Source organism: Populus trichocarpa, chromosome 11 (genome assembly GCF_000002775.5).
Source record: "Populus trichocarpa isolate Nisqually-1 chromosome 11, P.trichocarpa_v4.1, whole genome shotgun sequence".
Lineage (NCBI taxonomy): Eukaryota > Viridiplantae > Streptophyta > Magnoliopsida > Malpighiales > Salicaceae > Populus > Populus trichocarpa.
In genome coordinates, this window is record NC_037295.2 from 18,955,733 (window position 1) to 18,978,242 (window position 22,510).

Consider the following 22,510-nt stretch of genomic DNA (forward strand, 5'->3'; position numbering starts at 1 on the left):
GCTTTGTTTTTTCCAACTTGCCTTTTGCTTTCAATAATGCCCTTTTAAAAAACCATGGCTCTGTCATGTACAAGACTCTAAAAGGTCAAATCCATGTCCCCATTTCGAAGTTTTGATGACCTAATCTTCCTTAATTTCAGGATTTTGTTCACAAATCCCTTTAATTTTTTATATCTCTTCATGTTTATTATACGAGTGGTAATAATGGGTGTAAAGTTGGATTGTGTTCTTGGACTGCCTTGCCTTGAAGCACAACTAGTGTTTGCATTTGCAGCCTATTAATATAATGAGGGTCAAGAGTCAAAAATCCAAGTGTTTAGGCTTTTCTTTCCTCAATCTTTAACATTTGGTTAAGCCCACAAATGAAACTTTAGAATTTATTAACATTCAAAACTATTTATGTTTCGTTTGAGATTGCGGTAGACACTGTTTTTTAAAGTGTTTTTCGTTTGAAAATATATTAAAATATTGTTTTTTTTATTTTTTAAAATTTATTTTTGATATACACACATCAAAACAATTTAAAATCATGAAAAATAATTTGAATCCAAAAAAATTAAAATTTTGAAAATATTCAAAAATATTGTTTAAACACAAAAACAATAATGGTTAGAACTTTACGTGCTAGGGAAACAAAGAAAAGGATCTGCATGATGGATACCAATGTTTGGGCTTGGAAGAACAACCTTTTGAAAGACATGAATGATACCCATACCATATGACCCATCATTAAAAAAATCGCCCATGGCCTTGGAGCGAGGTTTGCCTTGGGATCGCTTTTATGCATTTATGTGTGTTTTTTTAATGAAATAAAATAATATATATATATATATATATATATATATATATATATATAATAGTTCTAAAATAATTTTCTGTATTTTTAAAATAGAAAAAAAAAAAAAACATGTTCATTGTCTCTCTTCGCAGCAACAAACAATCAAACGTTATAAAAAAGTATTTTTCTGCATGATGAACAGAGAATGTCCATGAATTGTAAAATTGTTTAGGCACTAATTTTAATTTTAATTTAAAAAAAAAGCAAACCAGCTACCAGTCATAGGCATGACCTCCCTCTGCGTTCCCTTCTCTCCCGTTCTGTGCACAACCTCCGATCAATCCAGGTGGCGACGGTTTGGGAAGGGACACCCTAGCATTGGAGAAAATTATCACCACTAACTACCACCCTTCGAGTTGTTCCAAAATCTTATAATAGTATAAGATTTCATTTATGTATTATTTGATTCTTTATTATCTTTTAATTAAACATTTTTTAAAAATAAAATTATGAAATCAATGATAAAACAATATTTTTCTAAGGAATCAAGAATAATTAAAAATTTAAATTTGATATGCATAGAGAAAATAAAATATGTTATATAGTTTTTTTTAAAAATTATTCTTTTGATTTTAATTTAATTTTTTAAATTCTATGTCAATCAATACTATTTCTCTTCAAATACACATAGCACATGAACAAAATTATATGTGAATAATGTGGCAGACTTCGAATTTCACTCTCCATTTCTTTTTTAAGAGTTCAGACTAGAGTAAAGGCAACCAAAGTATTCAAGCTGAAAGCTGCTATTCAGGAACATGCCTCGCAGTTCCTACTTTCTAGATACACTAGCAGAACAAGAAGCCAAGGAAAAGGAAAGATATACAAGGGAAAAATGGGCATGGCAGCCAATGTCAACTCCCGAAACGTCTCATCACTGATGAGGTCAGGGAAGATGAGAGGAATTTCAGCCCAGCAGATCCACCAGGGAAGTAGGATATCGCATAGTATGCAAGGGCGAGAACCTGCATATTCAATGAAAACATCAGAAAGGGTAATCTTTGGTGTTTCAAATCATGTTTGATGGATGCATCTGGCAAATTCCAGTACTCCTCTTTCCGAAAGATATTTACTTCAATCATGCACAAGAGTTAATCTACTCTTCTAATGAAATAAGGACATTATGAAAAACAAACACAGATGAACTGCAATAAAATCAGTATCTCGAGCCAAACTCTCATAGCAAGACATAAACAGATGAGATATAAAGAGAGAAACTGTATGGTGGTAGCTACCTGTATCACAGAGAATAGCACAGATAGAAAATAGCTGTGAAGCACCATGGAAACATATAGGGTACCCACCATACTGCCTATGAATCCCAAAGTAAATGGAAGCCTCTGTAGAAAAATTGAAGAGAAGAAAATCGGATTAGAAGTGCACAGCCACAATATAGAAAACAAACATGCCATGCAAATTTCTAATGGAGGCAAAGCCAGTACCTCTTTCGATGACATGTGAGCAAGTTGATTCTTGGGACCCTTGAGTGCAAAGAATGACGCAATGATAAAGCCACAACCAAGTGTAAAACAGATAGCAAACTTCTGGGGCACGAGTACTATGACAGGAAGGAACAGGGCAAATGAAGTGAAAACAAAGAACACGCCTGTTGCTAGAAATAAACCAAAATACATAAGAGCTTTTCCTGAAGGGATGTTACTGGTGGCAGACTGGAAGTTCCCACTCACACCTTTAGAAACCCTGGATAGGCATCAAAAGAAGAAATACAAGATTTATCACCTTCTTCAAAACTTTCCTTTCAATTGAGCTTAGATTGAAAAAAACAAAATGTGTTAAGAGTTTGCGATAAGAAGCAAGATAAATATATATATATATATATATATATATATATAAATAATAATTGCATTTCCTTGATATTCACCAATGAAATCATTTCGCAATGCAGGTTGTATTCAAAATTTCAGACATAACATCAAGGCACGACGAAATACAATAGATGATATGATATAAGTGAACACTTCCCTCACTGATGAAGTACTGTGGTGCAGTTGGTGGCATATTCATACTCATATACTAATGGAAATGCCAAGGTGCAATTATTGGAGATTAATCAATCATAGAATTCAAATACCCTGCCAGAGCTAAAGCAAACACGTTATGCATTTCATTATTGCTCGACAAACTCCTATGGATTCCACACGACACTACTGCATGACTAGAGTAATCAAACCCTGGTCCAGGAGATTCTTTGTGTTGTAACTAATAAGAACTTTCTCTGATCGGCAAACTTTTTCATACCATGCAACAAATGCTTTTGGTTCACATCTAAACTGTGAAAAAAGGGTCATCTGATAGCATTCATCCACTGGAATATTACCATCCAATCAGAAAACCTAAGATAATTGATTTTAGTACACACTACAATAAAATAACATCCCATCTTCTATTCCGACTGAAATTCGTCAATCCTTCCAGTAGCTAATAGAAATTACATCGCAAAAGGATATTTGGAATAAGTGAAATGGGAGAGATAAGTCAGCAAAGGCACGCAGCAACGGACAAGTACTAGAATAAGCTCACTCACATTCATTGCATAAAAACAGCATACTAGAAATACAGAAGCCATACAAGTTACAACCCAGTTAACTTGCAACACTCTAAATTACAATAAATCCAAATCTCACCCCACAACCATTATATCTTCCATCAAATCATAAGTCAATCTCCTCAAATCAAAATCAAAGCCCACAATCACACTCATCTATATAAACACACACACACACACCCATAAAGTTCAATTCTTTTTACGACTAAAGATTTGCCAAAATTACTCCTATGAACGACATTAAAAAGAAACCCACAATTAAATCCACCTATATAATCACATAAATACATATATAAAGTCCAATTCTTGAGTATAAAGCTGCTTTCTTTTTGCATATGTTTACACATTGAAGGTGCCTAAAACCCCTCTAATCAACAAAATCAAGACATCTCACAGTTAAATTTCTCTATATAAAAACAGAAAAATACATAAATTTCAATTCCCGAAAATAAATATTCTTTCCTTCAGTTTTTTTTTTTTCCTTACACATTGAAGGTGCCAGAAACAGTGTCATTAGCAGAGCGAACAGCAGCTTCAAGATCAAAGCTACCGATGCTGGCTAATCCAGTAGAGGATTCATTTGAATTGCTTGTTGCTGCATATGAGTTCCAATCAGCCAACAAAGAAGATGCGGGCTTTTCTTGTTGCTGATCTTCTCCACTGCTTGAAAACCAACTCTGCATTGTTTTTATTGAAACAAAAGACAACCCAATTGATGATTTTTGTTAAGGTTCGAGAATTTTGAGAAAAGAAACGATCTTGATGTTGTCTTGATGCTTATCAGTTCGGTGAAACAGTGGAGGTGAAATGGTATTTCCGTTTGAAGCTTAGAAGTCAAGGGAAAATGATAGTTTTCAAAGAAACGATGCCGTTTGAACTGTTGGTCAGTAACGGCGAGTCTGGTGAAGGGAAGTCAAAGTGATTTTGACATAGCTACTTCACAAGGGATCAGTACGGAGGTTAAGTAATAACTACCTCTTTAACTCGCAAAAAAATTTAGATATGTAGACTTTTCAATATATATTTTATATAAAAAAGTTGAAATACAAGATAAAAAGTTTATGCAAAAGTTAATTAAATAAATTAAAAAATATTTGTGTATATAAATAAAAAAATCAATAACAATAATTAATAGTGACATAAAAAAATTAAGAGAAAGATGTGGATGAGACATTTACTCGACTGTGTATACTAAATTTATTTATTAAAATTAATTTTTTATTCAATCAAATGATAATAGAAATAGATAGACGTGAAATTAATTGAGTAAAATAAAATGAAAAAAATTATACAAGACTGCACATATTAAAAATATTATCTAAAAATAAGTTTTATCTATAGATGAATCAAAACAATATCTTCAAAAATTAATTACATACAAAATGTTTTTAAAAAAAAACTCAATTAAAAAAAAGCTAAATAAAAAAAATAAAAAATCATAGAGGAGGGATATTAATTCAAATATAAATTAAAAGATATTTAAAAAAAAGACATTCAAATAAGGTATCAATTAAAATAAAAACTAAAATTACAATAGAAAAACAAAAAGACAATGATAGTCTAGGTGCGGGAAACGCTTTTCAATAAAATAAGAAAAAATCAGGTTATAATTTTGTTCTGGTTTAATAAGTTGGTTTTATTTTAGTTAGACAATAAAAAATAAAAGGCAACAATAACAAACAATTTTTTTAAAAAAAAACAATCACAATAACTTAAAGAAAAAAAACCTTTAAAAGTACAAAACTAGATTAAAAAAAAATGGAAAAAAATCTAGCCTAAGACAACCCGGGATAGTATGATAGACATGTAACATGTGTAATAAGAAGCGAGCCAATTGAGGTTAACCAACAAACCTTGTGACCCAGGTTATGAGATAAAAATAACCTGATAGAAGAGGAACAAAAGAAAACCATAAAACAAATCTTTTTTCTTGGGGGGGGGATAGGGTCTAATCGAAAAAAGAAATGACTTTAACAAAAAGAAAAGAAATCAAAAGAATAGAGACAAAAAAAAAATATACTGTAAACTTGAATTGAATGATGAAATTAAAAACCAATAAAACTCTTATAAAAAGACCAAGGAAAAAATAAAAATTAAAAAAATAAAGACCGATTTGGAAAAAATAATATATGATAAATTAGAATTGAAGAAAAATTAAAAACAAATAAGATTTTTATAAAAAGGTAAAGAACAAAGATTAGAAATCAAAGGAATAAGGATTGAAATTGAAATACTAAAAAAATAAGGGCCAACCTATTATGGGAAGAGAGAGAAAATAAAAGAAAAAAAGCTCACTGGTGACAAATCGTTCAGCCACAACCAACACACACCACACTAGGAGGAAGAGAACGTGATAATACTTCCAATAACATGGTGGAACGATAGGTTTGGTCACCAAGAGGTGTCCTACGCGCGCGCCTAACATGTATTGCACACGTCTGTAGCTTTTTCAATTTTAATAGTAATTAATCTTGATTGAAAGATCAAATTGCCCATAATAGTTATGGAATTAACAAAAAAAAGCTATGTGAAAAGACTTGGACCATTGGCTTATTTTTCTTGATTCAAAGGGTAAAGATGTCTTTTTACTGTATTTAAAAAAATGAAAAGATGAAAAAAAAATTGGTATACAACTCTATATTTGTTTGACTTTTGAGGTAATTTAATTATTTTACTGTTTTGAAAATTTTTATAAGGCACTTATACTCCTGGATAATATTTTAATAACCAATGGGCCACGAGAAAATATCAAATTATCCTCATTACCAAGGCATCTCATTATTTCTTTAAAGGGCAAAATAATAATTTCATTATAGCAATGAATTGTTTTTTTTTTTTTGTCTAGGTATACAATGATTTTCCCACACAGTTTAGAGTTTTTGTTAATATTTTCTTCTTTATTTTTTTAATTCAAACTTTGGTATAGTTATAAGATCAGAATTAAACCTATTAATGGGTTGATTGGATCAACTTACATATCAATGACTCAACTTTATTATTTTTTTATTAAAATCAAGTTGTTTAAGGAATAAATGTTAATTTACTATGGTACTAGCAACTTTAAGAGTCATTTAGGTTGTATATGGTTATGTTGTGGGATAAAATGGACAAATATATAAGATAGAGAAACATGTTTGGTTAAAGAAATAAAAATAGTGACATAGACCTAAAGTATGTATATGTTTCTAAGATAGTTTTAGGGAAAAATTCTAATCTTTTAAAACATGAAGGATGTGAATATGTTCCTTTATCTTTATTGTCTCTATCTCTTATATTTCAAGACAATAATCAATTACCACCTTATAAAAATTATTATTTTAAAAATATAGCAATAATTATCAATTTATTTCTAGTGCTCAAAACACTTTAAAAATTATAAGATAGATTGACTCATTTGGAATTAAAAGTCGAAACAAATGGAGTGCATTCTACTTTATATTGTCTCTTGTGATTTAGTACAAGTGGATACGATCAAACTTATAATTTGATGATTTTATATTATAGAAATATTAAAATCTATTGCATGCAATATGCAAATTTTGAAATGCTAACATTTTCAATGTGACATAAACAAGGTTGAATTAAGTTTTTCTAGATTATAACCTCTATTTTTCATGGTATTTATTGAATTGTTACAATCAAGGTTGTCAATTTTATTCCGCTCCAGCTGGAATGGCAAGCATACCTCGAACCATTTCTAAAAATAAAACAAAATGAAACAAATTTTATCTCGCTCAGGATCTCAGGTCATTCCAGATTTCTCAGCCGAGTTCTGACCGAAACTTTCGATTTCATTATGTCCATTCCATTTTGAGTTTACAAAATTTTAAAAATCATATGTATTCCCTCAATCAACATACCAAACCCAATCAAGATTTGAAAAATCCAGTTTTGATTTTCTAAATCAGGCCTAAATATATGTAAACACACAACCTTCAATCCTAGAAAATCAACCCTTTCAAATTCCATATTTTAAGCTCTTTCTATCCCAGTTCATCACCCTAACAACCATATAATTCCCATCTATAAATATCTCTTCTCTAGCTAAGAAAAGGGGGGAATAAAATGAAAATAGTAGGGGTGTGTGTGTGTGTGTGTGTGTGTGAGAGAGAGAGAGAGAGAGAGAGAGAGAGAGAGAGTTTTGTAGAAACCAATATTTCTTTTCTAGGATAGAGGAAGCAACATTGGGTGGACAAAAACAAATGAGAAAAGAAGAAAAAGGGAAACGAAAGAAAAGATACTAGGAATCCATTCTTGAAAACGTTAGCAATATGAAGCACAATAATCTTTTTTTTTTGTTTATGAGTGTGTGTGTAACACACACACACACACACACAAACCAAAAAATAATAATGAAAGTTCTTATTCTTTTGATTGCTTTTTATTTGTTTTGAATTTGTTTTTTATTGATTTGTTTTCAATTTTATCCTTTAATATTTGGTTATATTTGACTTTTATATCAAACTCATTCTTTTAAATTCTTTTTATTTCTTTTGAATCCATTTTTATTAATTTTTCTTTAATTTCATCCCTTAGCATTTGGTTTTATTTGATTTTTTTATCAAACTTGGTCCTCATTCTTTTGATTGCTTTTTATTTCTTTTGAATCCTTTTTTTTTTCTTTAATTGCATCCCTTAGCATTTATTCCTATTTTATTTTCATATCAAATTTGATTCTTATTCTTTTGATTGCTATTTTTATATACTTTTCTTGATTAAATTAATTTTTCAATTTAACCCCTCATCATTTTATTTCATTTTATTTTTATGTCAAATTTAGTTCTTATTATTTTAACAATTTTTTTCTTTTGTTCCTTTCTTGAAAATGGTTTTATTTTTTCATTTACATCCTTTAACATTGGATTTATTGATAATTGGGCTTTATAATTTTTTTCGATATAGTGATCTCGATCTCATGACCCGAGTCACGGGTATGAAATGTTAACCTTGATTGATATCAGTTTTTTTTTAATCTTTTTTGTACACTAATTTTTCTTTTCAATTCTATCCTTCAATACTGAGTTTATTAAAGTTGGAGCTTCTTTACTTTTTTTTTCTTTCTATATAACATGTCTAGAATCCTTTAAATTGAATTCAATTCAAAAGTTTTAATGAAATCTCATATTTGGAACCCTCTTTAATGTTAATAATACTACAAAAGTAAATCAGAGGTCAACCCTTTTGATTTATAATTTTAAATAGAAGAAATTTAATATAATAGCATGTTATGAACCCTCTGAATTGAATTCAATTCAAATATTATTTTTGTTGTAACCCAATTTTGGCCCTTTGGATTTTAATTTAATTTTACAGGGTTTAAAATGTAAAATTAAAATATCAGAAATTTATTTCGATGAAAGTGTGATTTGTCAGCTTGCGCGAAAATTAGAGACTACAATGTGCTTTTGTCATTTTATCCTTATCTTCAAGATAATGATAGTTATCCGCTTTCGAATTTGATTTTCAATCAAATTCAAACTTCAAAAAGAGAATGAGTTTGATTGAAACTTTATTTTCTACACGCGATGAGACTCTTGCACTATAAATACAGGTCTCCGTGCATGAAAAAAGAGGCAGAAGAAATCCTAGGAGGAGGCCATTACCAGAAACCCTAAAAGAGAGAAACATAAAAAAGGAAGAGAGGAGGGGGCAGCGAACCCTATACTAGCCGCCGCCCCTCTCAGCCCCTTTCCTTTTTCTAGCCCGGCCTCCAGGAACCTCCACAAAGCAAAGCCTCCCTCAACAGCCCCGGCTGATGCTCACCTTAACATATAATTAAATTAAACCATCTTATTGGATCTAGTAGGGTCTATAACTCGAGTCACGGGTTCTTTTTTTCGCTTTAAAACACGTTAGCAGTGCTTGAACATTATTTTTTTTAAGTTATAAGAAAAATCAACCTGGCTTGCGATGAAACGCGAACGACTTATCTAATGTTACATTGTTTATGAAAATCAACCTGGCTTGCGATGAAACGCGAACGACTTATCTAGTGTTACGTTGTTTATGAAAGATTTCTAGTCGAAGTGCAATTCTATTGTGTTGTTTGTTCAAGTTATATATAAACTATAAGATTTCTAATTGAAGTGCATGCGTTTTTTTTAAAAAATAAAATTGATAGGGTTGGGTTTAAACTCGGCATGATCAAGAATTTATTGAATCATTTGTGTGTGTGTGAGTACAATACATGACTCGAAACAGAATGCTGAAATGCTCTGAAATCAAAATTTATTGTTCAAATAAAAAAAAAATAGGACGCCAATTGATAATCTTGGTTGCAATAAATCAACTAAGAGGAAACTGGAATAAATAATAAGAAACTATAATTCATGTGCAGTCTAAAATTGATTTTTTGTATAAAAATAATATAGTTTAGTAAAAAAATTTAGAGAATAACATAGGCTGGAAAAGTACTTCGAGCTATCTATCATCCGATCATATCTCTTCTCCGAATGCTCCACAAGAATGAGTAAGGTTTCTCTTATTTCGAGCTCAAACCAAACAGCTTATAAGAGATCGAAGGCCTCATACATCTCCTTGTCCATAAAAGTGACTTCTGTGCTCCGAGAAAGCCCAGATTTATCATTAACGAACCGGGAAAGACTAGCCCTACTCCAATAAAATCCACTTGATCCTGCACCAGTACGTGATTCTGTTGCATGGGGGATCACTTAAAAATGATAATATTTTGTCATTCTGCAAACACCCAAGAGTTACAGATTTTTCATTATTGCCCTTCTACGAGGTCTGATAATATTTTGTCATTTATGCCTTCACTGCCATGCAAGTTGGTTGAAGTATAAATGCTCCTCGATAATATCCGATCATCGCAAAACATTCTCTCTTATCAAACCTATATATCTCTACACTTCATTTCTTCTTCTACATCACATCGCAGATACTCTATAGACCTTTTTTTATCCTCCAAATTTACTAATTTAATCATCAAATAATCTCCTGTGCCATGCAAAAACTTGTTTCTGCAGGTGAACGTAGACCATAGGCCCATTACATCATCATAAAGACCATCAATCTATCGTAAACGAAGCAAGCCCAAGGCTCTTCTATATGAAATCTGAAATCTAAATTCCTCGTAATTATGTATCTTTGAGCATTTTGCTAGAAGAAATGACAAAATCCTTCAACCCTTGTACTCGTTAACAATTTATCTCTAAGAAATATATACCAAAAGCAATTGATTAATTAGCAATGTAAGGAGGGAGAATACAATTAGTTATACATTACATGCATGAAATCACCAGCCCCATAAACAAGGAGAAGCCTAGTACTTGTACCCCTTCTCAAACAAGCTCTCTGAAGCCAACCCACCAGTACCTCCTCCAGCATACTTGCCTAGAGTTGCATCTGAATTCCCCTTGCACCTAACCAGGAATACCTCTTGAGCTTTCTCAACGTTCTCCTTCTTTCCAGCCCATGTTTTGAGTGTGCTTTTTTGCAATGCTCGGCCGAAAGAGAATGATAGAGTCCATGGTTTCAACACCTCAAGCTTATTCATTGCATTGAGGTTCAGTGTTGCTTCCTCCTCGCTTTGCCCGCCAGACAAGAACACAATGCCTGGTACAGCTGGTGGAACGGTTCTGCGTAGCGCGGTCACTGTGAATTCAGCAATCACCTCAGGTGTTACCTTTAAGAATCAAACCCTTTGAAGATTAATCAACAATCGAAGACAAGTATGACAAGCTGAATTAGGTTAAGCAGTGATGTTGGTATTTTGATCATACCTTTGGGCTATCAGAGCCTGGAGTCACCATGTTAGGCTTGAGGAGTGTGCCTTCGAGAAGAACATGGTGATCATTCAATGCCTTGTAAACAGCTGCAAGCACAGTCTCAGTTGCAGCAGCACATTTCTTTATGTCATGAGCCCCATCAGTCAGAATCTCAGGCTCCACAATAGGCACCAGACCATTCTCCTGGCAAATGATAGCGTAACGAGCCAACCCTTGTGCATTCTGCTGGATAGACAATTCAGATGGCTCAGTTGGGCCAATCTTGAGGACAGCACGCCACTTCGCGAATCGCGCACCGGCCTTGTAGTATTGCTGGCAGCGTGCTCCGAGTGAATCAAAACCTTGGGTTGTAGTTTCACCATTAGTCCCGGCTAATTCAACTACACCCTTGTCAACTTTGATTCCAGGAATGACATTGTTTTCTTGGAGGACTTCAACAAATGGTTTCCCATCAGAGGATTTCTGGTAGAGGGTTTCTTCAAAGAGGATGACACCAGAGAGGTAAGGTAGGGCTTTGCCGGATTTGAATAGGAGTTCACGCAGGGCTTGGCGGTTGGACTCGATATTCTCAACATTTATGCTTGATAAACGCTTGCCAATGGTGCCTGTGCTCTCATCTGCAGCCAAAATGCCCTTCCCTGGTGTGGCAATGTACTTGGCAGTCTTGATCAGCTCATCTGGAGTAAACAATGGAAAAAACCAACCACCTTAGAAGCTATATAACGCTTGAGTAGATAACCAATACATTAGCATTTGAAGCTTCAATAAATGTGTACGCATGCATTTAGAGTAGGGAATCTGTCAAACCATACACTATGACTCATTGCCCCATACTCACAAAACTAGATGATTTTGTGTTGCAAGAGGTGAATTTTCAATCATTTGCATATGAAAGTCTACAACAAAGGCAATTAAGTTAAACTGGATATATATTCGCCACTGAACTAGTAGCTCAACCACATCCATATATATCCCACATTCCTGAAGTGATTTCGCGTTCGAGCCTCTCTTCTGTAACCAACAAAAGAACATGGATATGCATATATCCATAGCTGCAAAGGAGAAGGAAATTATCTGCTGTAGTGCCTCCAGCTTTCAGTGGTGATGAATTCGTAGTCAAAATGTTGCCTTGAAGTGAGCTTGTGTGCTCGACATAAGCTTCACGGAGTTCAAAAGGTAGGCCATAGAAAAGAGAGGGAGAGGGAGAGAGGTGTAATACCTGCATACTTTCCAACAAAGGCCGACATGCTAAAGCTTTTTCAAGGATGGATATTGGATAAAGAATGACGAATAGAGAAAAATGCAAAAACAAGCTTTCACAAGCACCTCTCTATATAGATCATCTTCAATAGAATATACCAAAAGAAATCCACCCCACAAATCTCAACGCGTGTCAAAAGATTGGCCCAACACAGATTATCATGCTTGGATAAAGCAATGGGTGATCATAGTCTCTGCCAAGTGGCATTTCTTATTATTATATCTTAGCTTGGGCACCCTAAAGTATCATGTGGAAAAGCTCCTCCCTCATCTGCAGCTTGCTCCCTCCAAAATTTGAAGAGGTAGATGCTAACATCTTTGTCTCAACCAATAATTTTTAACCATTAATGTCAATGTCCCTTCTAATTCATTTCAACTTCATTTTTTGATAAATGCCCTACTATAGTAGAGGGGAAGAAACAAAAGGAAAAATGCAGCCTGGGAGAGAAAATCTGCAAACCACAATAACAACAAAGAATCGAGATAGGATATTCAAACCCTAGCTGAACCAAAATAAAGGTTCACCATAAAATTTTATCACCATATATGAGATAAAATATCTGGGTTCACAGATACATAGATTAATGGGGAGGCTGTCACCATCAAGTTCCAAGTAGGTGCCTCTAATCACCAATCACTTTCCTCTGAGCCATGCAAACTGAGTAACTTTTTGGATGTGGATTTATTGCACTTTTTTTTTCCTTGGAGAAACCCTCTGCACATAGAACTAAGGTGGTGACAGAGAATCAAGCACCTCCTCTGTGACTCAGTTTTGTTTTTTAAAAAATAAACATATAGAAATGGAAGGAAGAAACTAGAGGTTTGATTTGAGTCAAAATTTGTTCAAAACTGAAAGCGCACAACTCAGCACATAAAGAGTCCGGCAGGTTCGGCTGCTCGCTCTCTGCTGATTAATCAGCGCAGCCCTTAATATCTCTGTTGTGTATGGGCCACCACTAGTTCGTCGTCGTCGTCTGTGCCAAAATATCTATCTCCAAACTCACCCATGCCAGGTATGACACGGAAATCTTCATTCAAGCCAGTTTCAATCTCAGACGTTACAATCTTTATTCTTGGGAATCTTTTGCAGACCACATGCACTCCCTGGGGTGCCTGGTGGAAATAAACATCATATTTGTAAGCAGAGAACTGGAAGTCCAAAATTAATGTCTACTGATGAGTCACGTAAAGATGAAAACAAAAATTCGATCTCGCTTACAGATATGAGATTAAGAAAAATGATATTGGATTCTGGCACACCCTTGCTAATAAGTAAAGAAATGGCCTGAACAGCTGAATTGCCTGAACAAAAGGTAGAAAGTCATGTTAATACCAATAAGCAGTGCAAGTCATATATTCAGTCAGGTAATTTGCTATAATATTCAGATTCAAACTTGAATTGAATATAGAAGCTACTATCTTTTATGCTGCATGCCAGTAGAGAATGATGGGGGATAAGTTGTAGCCAAGTTCAAGGGAGTAAGTGCTTCTCCATCAAGTTAAAATAAATATACAAAACCGCAAGATTTTGTGAGTCCTTGAATGCAGTAAATTTTTTATTATTACTAATGTATTCCAAAACAAAAATCTATAGAGGAAACAATCCAACCTGTCCCTAGAATGGGATCCAATAGCAACACATGTCTATCCGAGATATCTTGTGGTAACTTTTCATAGATAAGCTGCCAAATCATTAAATCGTTAAGAATAGTCAGAACTCAGAGATTGTATGACACACACAGATATCAACTCAAGACACGCTTGAAAACAAAGAGAAGAGCCTTCACAAACCTGCTGACCATTGTCACCTTCCCTATGAATAAGAATCTTCCCAATCTTGATGCCTTTACAACATGCTCGTAGAGCATTCTCCATACTCTCGCCACTGGTGTCAATATAAGAGAGATAAGTGGTTGTTTTTCATGCCACTGGGAAAGATGCAGGAGAAGTTCATAAAAAAGGAAAAAATAAGAAATGATTGTTATAGTGGCTACAGATTCCAATTCCGCTCCTAATTCTCTTCCTCTAACCAAGAAACTAGAACAATCAATCAATCATGATGCTACCATTCATGTGACCACCACATTGAGCTTTAGAAATTAACACAACCTAGCTTATTGTTGGTTTCATAGTACTCTTGCATAATATTATCAGGAGAGGAACTTCACTATAACTGCAGTTGGTATCAATCATACAGAAAGAAAGATCAATGTTATATAGCTGACTTATTGCCATTGCCCATGGTATTCGATCTCATGTGCAGCTTGCGATAGAAGATGCAGGGGAATAAAACATGCAAGTAAATCAAAATGTTAAACAGATAATGGAACATATCAGTCCATTGCTTCAAGAATTGAGATCATATGAGAACCTCCTAATAATGGAGACACCACATAACCGCTTACAAAAATCCACACCAGTGTAAACAGACCCTGCATCACACAGGAAAAAAATGTAGTGAAAACCATGATCCAAGCAGTTTAATTTACAAAATTAAAAAACAAGCTCAAACAAGAGAAATATGGACCCATCACTTAAAAGTATGAACTGAGTAGAATTAAGCCATATGCCTAATCTTGCAGCTATAAACGTACCATCACAAGTAAGATATGTTCTGTTACCAGGGTGCCAACATGCACATCATCCATGTTATAGCTATCTAGTAAAGAGAGAGTATAAACCTTTTTATTTGTAGAAAAAAACATCAAATACTTCTCCAAGATTTCATCTCTCATTGACAAAATAAATACCAGGTAAGAGTGAACTAGAAATCAAGAACTGGATAGCCTAAAGATTCTCAGAACATTGAGAAACATCAGCTTACCAGTGGGAGTGGTCACCTGCTTTTCTGTAAATGGTAGATGTCCCAGACCATGTTCAACAACCTGGTAAATGAAAGAGATTGGACAAGTGAACAAACTGAATAAAAGAAAAGGCCACTATATCCCACTCTCAAGAAAGAAACATACTAAACAAACTCATTAAGAAAACATAAACCCACCAAACGAATCAATCTGTCAGCATAAAAAACAAAGTCATGTTTTGTTGTCTGGGAATCACGTATTAGGGTATGCATACCACGTATCTGCATGAGACAAGTAATGATTGTTGGATGAGAATAAGCAAAATACAGTACAGTACACAGAGCCAGAAAAGCTGGTAATATGTTCTTCTTAATCAAGATTAATTAGATCTCCATTAGAATTCATATCCCTTTGCCAGGTTAGATTAGAGTGTAAGAAGCCCAACCTGAAAAGTTGATTGAATGACGTATAAGTTGGGATATATTTTACACATGTCATGTTGGCCAAGCTTCGTACAAATATGTTGCACAATCAAATCAATGGCTACATGATTATCTCCCCCACGAGGAATGATGATGTCAGCATACTTCTTTGTTGGGAGTATGAAGTCATCAAAAGCAGGCTTCACAAATTTTGAGTACTGCATCAAAATAATTCTATTACTTACTACCAGAGGAAGGTAATACACCATGATAGCAATTTAGATGAGATGAAACCTAGCCTCACTTGCATAAAAGGCTTTCTATTGGTTTACTTTAAGATTCTCTTCATCTCTAAATAAGTATCATAATTCATCAAGTTAAAAATAAAAAGAAAACATAAGAAATCACGTGTTGTTGTTAACCATCCAAAGTTAATACTAAATAAAAAGGAAACTGGATTTTTTCTTTAAAGATGGAGACAACTAAGGAAGGGTGAGGTTACACATAAACTCATTTTTTAACATAATAAAAGTATAAAGGAAGAATGACAGTGATTTTGGGATAGCATGGGTAGAAATTAAGAAAAACTCAATGGAAAAAAGAAAAGGGAGTAGTAGGAGTGCACTTCCTATCTCTCTTCTCCAAGCCTCACATGTTCTAAGTTGAATAAATTGGCTGGGGAACAGGCTGTAGATCTAAGAAGTTCTTCATTTTTTTCCTTTCTCTTTTCTCACCATATTTAACAACCAAACCAAAAGAAGAAAAAATTTATATTTCCTGGATTTTAGTTTCAATAAAACTGTAGGAGAACAATGCAAGAAACGAAAGAACAATTCCACTTTTAGGCTCCCATTAGTTCAAGATTCAAACCTAAGAAATAAAAGGTCTCTAACCTGATCAAGTACTGTGCCAATATCTCTACCCTTCTCAACAGTATCACGCCTTATTCTCCTTGCCAGACGTACATCAGCATCTGCACTGAAAATTGAACAATGTCAAGCAATGGTGCTAGCAACATGTAAGATGCGTTTGTGTCGTATATTCAATCATTTTATAAGGAACATCATAACCTATTGGTTACAAAACAAAACAGAAAGACAAATGGCAAGAAACAACATAAAATTGTTACGGTTTGGAGAAAAACAGGTAGGTGTAAACATTTTGTTACAGGAAAAAACCAATTGCTACTTGAGACAACCTGAGAAAGATAGGTTGCCATTAAAAAAACTCCAATAATAAGGCCAGTAAGGTAAGGATTATGACATATCTCAGAAGGCTACAACTAAAATATAACATGCCCTATAGGTTATATGCATTTTATGAACCCACATCTTCACACAATGTCCCCGTATAGATTATACACAGTGATGCAAAAGTTAACCGATTGCTGGAAAACTAAATAACCTGTATCAACAAATAGCTTCATGTTCATCAACTCTCGAACGCGAGGATCATGGAAAATTAGAATGCCTTCCAAGATTATAACATCTGAAGGATTGACCTGTAAAATAGTTGTAATAATAAGAGTTCAGAATGTGATGCACATGGAAGAATCAGACATGGGATTTACATTCTATCAGTCCAACTACAAGATCAGAGATGAGTTCGAATAACAATGTTGTGCAAAGACATCATGGAAGAAGCATTCAAATGCACTATGTAGAGAAATTTCAGTATGGCAAAACACTGGTAAGTGTAATATAGCATGTACAGCTGAAACATAAAAGGAGACATTTGTCCGCCAATGATTAATATGAAGGTGCCCATCATACTTGCACATGTACACCCAGGTCACTGACAAAGACTACAATCAATACGGTGGAAAAGAGAAACTGCTAACTACTGAAGTTTCAAGTCATTTCTTTTTTCTTTTTTTTGTTATATTAATAGTTCCCTAAATTCAAAAAAGAACTCAATTAAGAGAAAGAAAAGGAAGGAATCCAATTATGCAATGTAGTATAGTACAATCATAATAGTAGTATTGTTCCCTTTAGTTTTTTTACCTTTTTGTAGCTCTAACATGTAGATTTTTTTGTGCCCGTAACATTCCATGTTGGACAATATAAGCAACAGAACACAAAATCAAACACAAGGCAAAACCCAAAATCTAGTTAAAAGCAATTTCATGGTTCACTAGCAATCTCCTTCAACATTAAGAATTTTACAAAGAAAATGGCAAGTGAACATAAAGCCAAACAATACATTTTCCACTATCCAATTAAGGTCCCATCAAGCAATGTCCAAGACTCTCAGAAGGGATGATTTGGGATAGTCCTACCTTCAACATATTTGCATGAAATGGCTGCTCTCACAACTCCTTCGGCAACCTTATGGTTACAATCTAACGACTTTACCCTCACTAAATAATGCCCCCCAGAAAATATATATCCATATAGAAAACAAAGCTTTCCAGTAAATACTACATAAAAATCTTACAAAATTCTGAAGAACACTTGTTATGATAGTACAGAACCAAAGTGTCTCTGTAGCCAAGATCAAATTGCAAGATATCCCCAATGGGATTTGACATAAATCAAGGAGTTATCTTTTACAAGACAAGGGGACAATAGGAAAAACTGTACCCTTCTTGCTGGAAAAACATTGTTTTTGTAACTCTTGAAGTCATATTTTGGAATATCTACTGCTTGCCCATGCCTCAACTTCTCCATAGCACATAATAGTTGCTCAGTGTCAAATGCATCTGACAATAAGAGAAATATTATGCTAAAAAAAGGGGTGAAATAGCATCCACCACACAAAAAAATTTCTCCCCGCCATTTCAATAAACTTGGCAAGAATTATGTCCTTAAATGCCTCCACTAGAGATGTACATTACAGAATGTCCCTGTTTGGAAAATGAAATGAGAAAGAAGGAAGCTCAGAGCATGACAAAATAGCAAAGCATTTTCTGGCTTTAGTGGGTATAGGTTTTTTCTCACCAAGAATCAAGTAGAAGAGCAGGCCTATTTTGGATAATGACAGTGTAAGAGGAAATACACACCAATCATTGTATCCAAGATCCCTCAAATAGCAAAATGTATCTTAGAGAAGTCTACTCACCAGGATGGTCAAAGTTATACTCATGAACTCTTGTAAGTTCCTCTTCAGTCAGATCATGATAAAAAGAATCCTGCCATGTCATCCATGAACGAGATTTATTTTTATATTCAATCAATCCTGATAGTAGCATCAAACCTTTATGACCAAGAACTCAAATTTTGATATTGTGTTTCCTTAGCAACTTCCAAAACTAATTTGGAATCGGGAAGTCATTACCTGGTTAACAAGCACCACACGCTGATCATGAAGCTGTTGAATAATCATATCACAAACTGTAGTCTTCCCAGAAGCCGCTCCACCAGCAACTCCTGTACCACAATTAGTAAAAATGGCACATTTCATAAAAAATATATCAAAAAGGTGAAAAGGGAATACATGGTCCCATGAAAAAATTAGAAGAAACCAATGCATCAGCAGCAATTATAGATGTAGAAATATTTCATTTTTTCTTTAACATCAGATCCCTCCTGCCCACCTAATCCTGCTGTTTTAATTTGCTTCACCAAATCTACATCGAAACCAATGTCACCCATTTCTTGATTGACTAGGAGATGTTTAAGAGCAAAATTCAGTACGAGATTACTCTACATCCCTGTTATCCAACTCCCTATTAGATGATTCCAATTGCATTACCCACATAACAATTCATTTTTTCACACTTCAAATGTCTATGCTCTGCACACCAAACTCGTGTATCCTCTGTTGTTCTCATTTTCTGGTTAGAGAAGGCAAATATATGCTGTTCAAAAACATTCAACTGATAGGTAAGAGTAGACTAGTTAGAAGTTTCTAATAGAAGAAGGTAGATAACAAGTGCAATGTTCAGCCAAACCAATATGAAAAAACTTCGATATGGCATTATCAAAATGTACATAAGACAATTTGCATGCACCCAGGCATAAAACATGTTTTTGAGCTGATAATAAATAAATGCAATAATTCATGAGCTTTCTCTAATCTGTTCTCTTCTCACTATCTCCATGGACATGCCGAAACGTGGTAAGAGTGAGAAATTCAAAAATTCATTTTGATGAAAGGACTTTTCTTGATCATTGCAAATGCCGATCATACATCCTGAATTTCAGCGACCATTGCTAGTCAGTCAGCACATTACCAATGATTGATCTCACAAAACAAGAAGAGAACCACACAACACCACTCGGTATAAACCAATCAAAGAATTCACTGAAAACCTATATCAAAACAATACAAGTACAAAATCGACAAAGTGAACACTCACTAACTCACCAATGACAAAGGGTTGCTTATGCATCTCTTCAGCTGCCAGCGTCGTCGGTTGCCCCACCTGTGTATTTCTCAACTCCAAACCATTCATATGAAACCCAGAAAAATGAACTCCTGATGATGCCTCTATCATATCCTCAACTGATTTAGCACCCATGAAGAAAACCTACAAAAAAACAAAAGAGCCCTTTATCCTAAACCACATTTCCCACTTTATGCACCCACCCCCGCCCCTCTAAAACTCCCACTTTTTACAAAAAGATTAAATCTTTCATCTCCAATAATCAAAGGGCAACCAAATCAACCATTGCATTATCTAATTCAATAACAATCACTAAGTTGCATAGCCATAGCACTAAAAAAGCAGAAAAATCAATTAATGAAAACATCCCAACAAAAGTATCAGCGTCACAGCAACTTCCATTTCCTTGCATATCACAAAAACATCAAGATGACACGAAAGGGTCACTCTTTTCACCATTTCTAACCCACCCAAAAACAACAATCAGCCAATGAACACACAAGGAAATCAAAAATAAAAACTTTAATTAATTACAAAAACCGGAGATTCTAGATTTGATCAATCAAACAAGAAACAACATATCAAAAACCAAAAAAAATGCAGATTGTACCTGGTGTACAGCTCCAAAATTCAGAGATCAGTGAGAGAAAGAGATTTATGAGTGTAAAATTTTTTGCTTTTCAATTAATTATTTATTTGGGAATAATAACAGATTGCCGTTTGAAGAAAGTATTATTAGGGAGGCTGGCTGTGATTTATTTTTTCCTGTTTAAGCAGAGAGAGATCAGGGACGGAATGATTGCTTAGGCGCGCGCGTGTGTTAGACATCACTGAATTTGGAGTCTTTATAGAGTCTGATTTTGTAACAAAGTCTTTGATTATAGAAATAATTCCCAACTCCTAAAATATTTGTAATTATTGCAATATCTATTTCAGTGGTAATGTTATTATCTTGAGTTTTAATATATAGAAAATATATAAATAAAAATGTTAAAAATACTATTGAAAATATAAATCTCTACAGTTTAGAGTAAAATGTCATATTATAGAATGTCGTGGGTTTAGCATTTACCTGTTTGATATATTATAAGTCTCTTGATTATAGAGTAGAGATTCAAATTTATTTATTTGTTTTTTTTTTAAAGAATATTATGAATATTAATTGAAATAGTATTAACCCTAGTGCTACTCTATCCAGCGTTTCACACAGAAAGGGAAAGAAAGTAGTTGAAGACTTGAAGTAGAGAGCACTACTCCTCCACCCCGCACCACCGCCATCTGTCGTACAGATTCCAGATCTTGAAAAGTAGAAGTGATTGGATCGAGGAGGAGAAGGATCCACCTAAGCATCGAATCAGCTGTGGGGTCCATTGTTTTTTTAAGTATGATGGGGATATTTTTTTTTCTTTTTAAAATAGTATAATAAAAAATTAGAGAAATAATATTTATTTAAAAAATAACATAATTTAACAAATTGTAAATAATATCTATGACCAGTGGCGGAGCCAGAATTTTTTAAATAAAAAAGCAAATTATTAACAAATACTATATCATATAGACATGTATTAAAAATCAATTCAAAACATATATATTAATTCAAGTAAAATTAATTTAAAAATACTTTTAAAATAAAAAAACTTACATTATAATTGTTCTTTTAGAATTTCAATAAACTACTATGTCAATGCAAGAGATGTCAAGAATATTGGTTTTGCATGAATATTAATTTATTTCCTTATAATAAGAAAAAAAAACACTTAATTGATTAAATTAGCAGATTTAAACATTTATTTTGAACATATTTGAACATATTCATAACAAAACTCCTAAATTATCATAAACTCTAATATTTTTAATAAATAATAAAATTAAAATTAGACAATAAAAAAATAAAAAAAATAAAAAAAAATTACCTAAAGCATAAATTAAAAGGCACAAAAGATTAATTGATGAGAAATTTGCGTATAGAAAAGACAGAACAGTAACTAAAAAAAACCCTCTTTATTTTGTTATACAGGGAAAGATAAAGAAATAAAAGGGAAAAGGAGAAAAATTGGGGAGCTTTGTTTATATATATATATATATATATATATATATATATATATATATATATATATATATATATAAACATATTAACATATGAGTCAAGTTAATATTTTAATAATAAAAAAAAGAGGGCAATTGCCCCCTTTTGATCCACTGTGGCTCCGCTGTCTATGACTTGAGAATAGCAAATATTATATATAATTTTATTAAAAAAATTAATTATTTACAAATTTAAAAATAAATCAAACTCTCTATCGTTATAATTTTTAATAAAAAATATAATTTTGATGATCACACCATATCTATAATAATATAAAATTTGGATAGCAAAATAACATGAGCCAATAATATGTTAAGAACCATTTAAAGAAAAGAGGTTATTTTTTTGTAAGACCACATAGAGCTTTGATCAATCTAGATTCGAGTCGAGTATGATTACAATGATAACAAAGTTCTCCCTACCGAGTATTTAACGCAGCTGCATTCAAAACAAGAACCT

At 33.4% G+C, this 22,510-nt stretch overlaps 3 protein-coding genes across 4 annotated transcripts; all 3 read right to left on the reverse strand.

The window, feature by feature from the left end:
- Positions 1 to 1,503: 1,503 nt before the first annotated feature.
- LOC18103530 (protein transport protein SFT2) lies at positions 1,504 to 4,316 on the reverse strand. The gene is made up of 4 exons (XM_052445702.1): positions 3,891 to 4,316; positions 2,281 to 2,539; positions 2,074 to 2,178; positions 1,504 to 1,803 (listed from the first exon to the last, which is right to left on the reverse strand). Exons 1-4 carry the CDS (start codon positions 4,085 to 4,087, stop codon positions 1,693 to 1,695), a joined length of 672 nt encoding a protein of 223 aa, XP_052301662.1. The 5' UTR covers positions 4,088 to 4,316; the 3' UTR covers positions 1,504 to 1,692.
- A 6,271-nt stretch (positions 4,317 to 10,587) lies between these two features.
- Positions 10,588 to 12,539, reverse strand: LOC18103531 (fructose-bisphosphate aldolase 5, cytosolic). Its single transcript, XM_006377904.3, has 3 exons — positions 12,372 to 12,539; positions 11,147 to 11,829; positions 10,588 to 11,049 (listed from the first exon to the last, which is right to left on the reverse strand). Exons 1-3 carry the CDS (start codon positions 12,397 to 12,399, stop codon positions 10,687 to 10,689), a joined length of 1,074 nt encoding a protein of 357 aa, XP_006377966.1. The 5' UTR covers positions 12,400 to 12,539; the 3' UTR covers positions 10,588 to 10,686.
- A 364-nt stretch (positions 12,540 to 12,903) lies between these two features.
- On the reverse strand, positions 12,904 to 20,978 carry LOC18103532 (uridine kinase-like protein 3). 2 transcript variants are annotated; one of them, XM_006377905.3, is made up of 15 exons: positions 20,576 to 20,952; positions 19,947 to 20,109; positions 18,915 to 19,006; positions 18,699 to 18,768; positions 18,221 to 18,339; positions 17,043 to 17,139; positions 16,532 to 16,611; positions 15,662 to 15,856; positions 15,414 to 15,497; positions 15,237 to 15,297; positions 14,784 to 14,844; positions 14,204 to 14,297; positions 14,022 to 14,094; positions 13,632 to 13,714; positions 12,904 to 13,525 (listed from the first exon to the last, which is right to left on the reverse strand). In XM_006377905.3, the coding sequence occupies exons 2-15, from the start codon at positions 20,098 to 20,100 to the stop codon at positions 13,340 to 13,342; spliced, it is 1,449 nt and encodes a 482-aa protein (XP_006377967.1). In that variant the 5' UTR covers positions 20,101 to 20,109; positions 20,576 to 20,952; the 3' UTR covers positions 12,904 to 13,339. The 2 variants fall into 2 exon arrangements, with proteins under 2 accessions (XP_006377967.1, XP_052301247.1); XM_052445287.1 differs by lacking the exon at positions 12,904 to 13,525 and adding an exon at positions 15,007 to 15,071 and having other exon boundaries at positions 13,627 to 13,714; positions 20,576 to 20,978.
- Between the last annotated feature and the right edge of the window lie 1,532 nt (positions 20,979 to 22,510).

Bases quoted from the DNA above. Each gene is read 5' to 3' on its own strand.
- LOC18103530 (XM_052445702.1), bottom strand. From the start codon at position 4,087: ATGCAGAGTTGGTTTTCAAGCAGTGGAGAAGATCAGCAACAAGAAAAG. The intron at 2,540-3,890 runs GTAAGGAAAAAA...ATGCCTATCCAG, and splicing joins GTTTCTGGCACCTTCAATGT to GGTTTCTAAAGGTGTGAGTG. The intron at 1,804-2,073 runs GTAGCTACCACC...TTGAATATGCAG, and splicing joins TGCTATTCTCTGTGATACAG to GTTCTCGCCCTTGCATACTA.
- LOC18103531 (XM_006377904.3), bottom strand. From the start codon at position 12,399: ATGTCGGCCTTTGTTGGAAAGTATGCAG. The intron at 11,830-12,371 runs GTATTACACCTC...TGTTTACTCCAG, and splicing joins CTTTGTTGGAAAGTATGCAG to ATGAGCTGATCAAGACTGCC. The intron at 11,050-11,146 runs GTATGATCAAAA...TGATTCTTAAAG, and splicing joins CAGGCTCTGATAGCCCAAAG to GTAACACCTGAGGTGATTGC.
- LOC18103532 (XM_006377905.3), bottom strand. From the start codon at position 20,100: ATGGGTGCTAAATCAGTTGAGGATATGATAGAGGCATCATCAGGAGTT. The intron at 18,340-18,698 runs GTGAGTAGACTT...TCTTATTGTCAG, and splicing joins GTATAACTTTGACCATCCTG to ATGCATTTGACACTGAGCAA. The intron at 15,857-16,531 runs GTTAGAGACCTT...ATTTTGATGCAG, and splicing joins TTGGCACAGTACTTGATCAG to TACTCAAAATTTGTGAAGCC.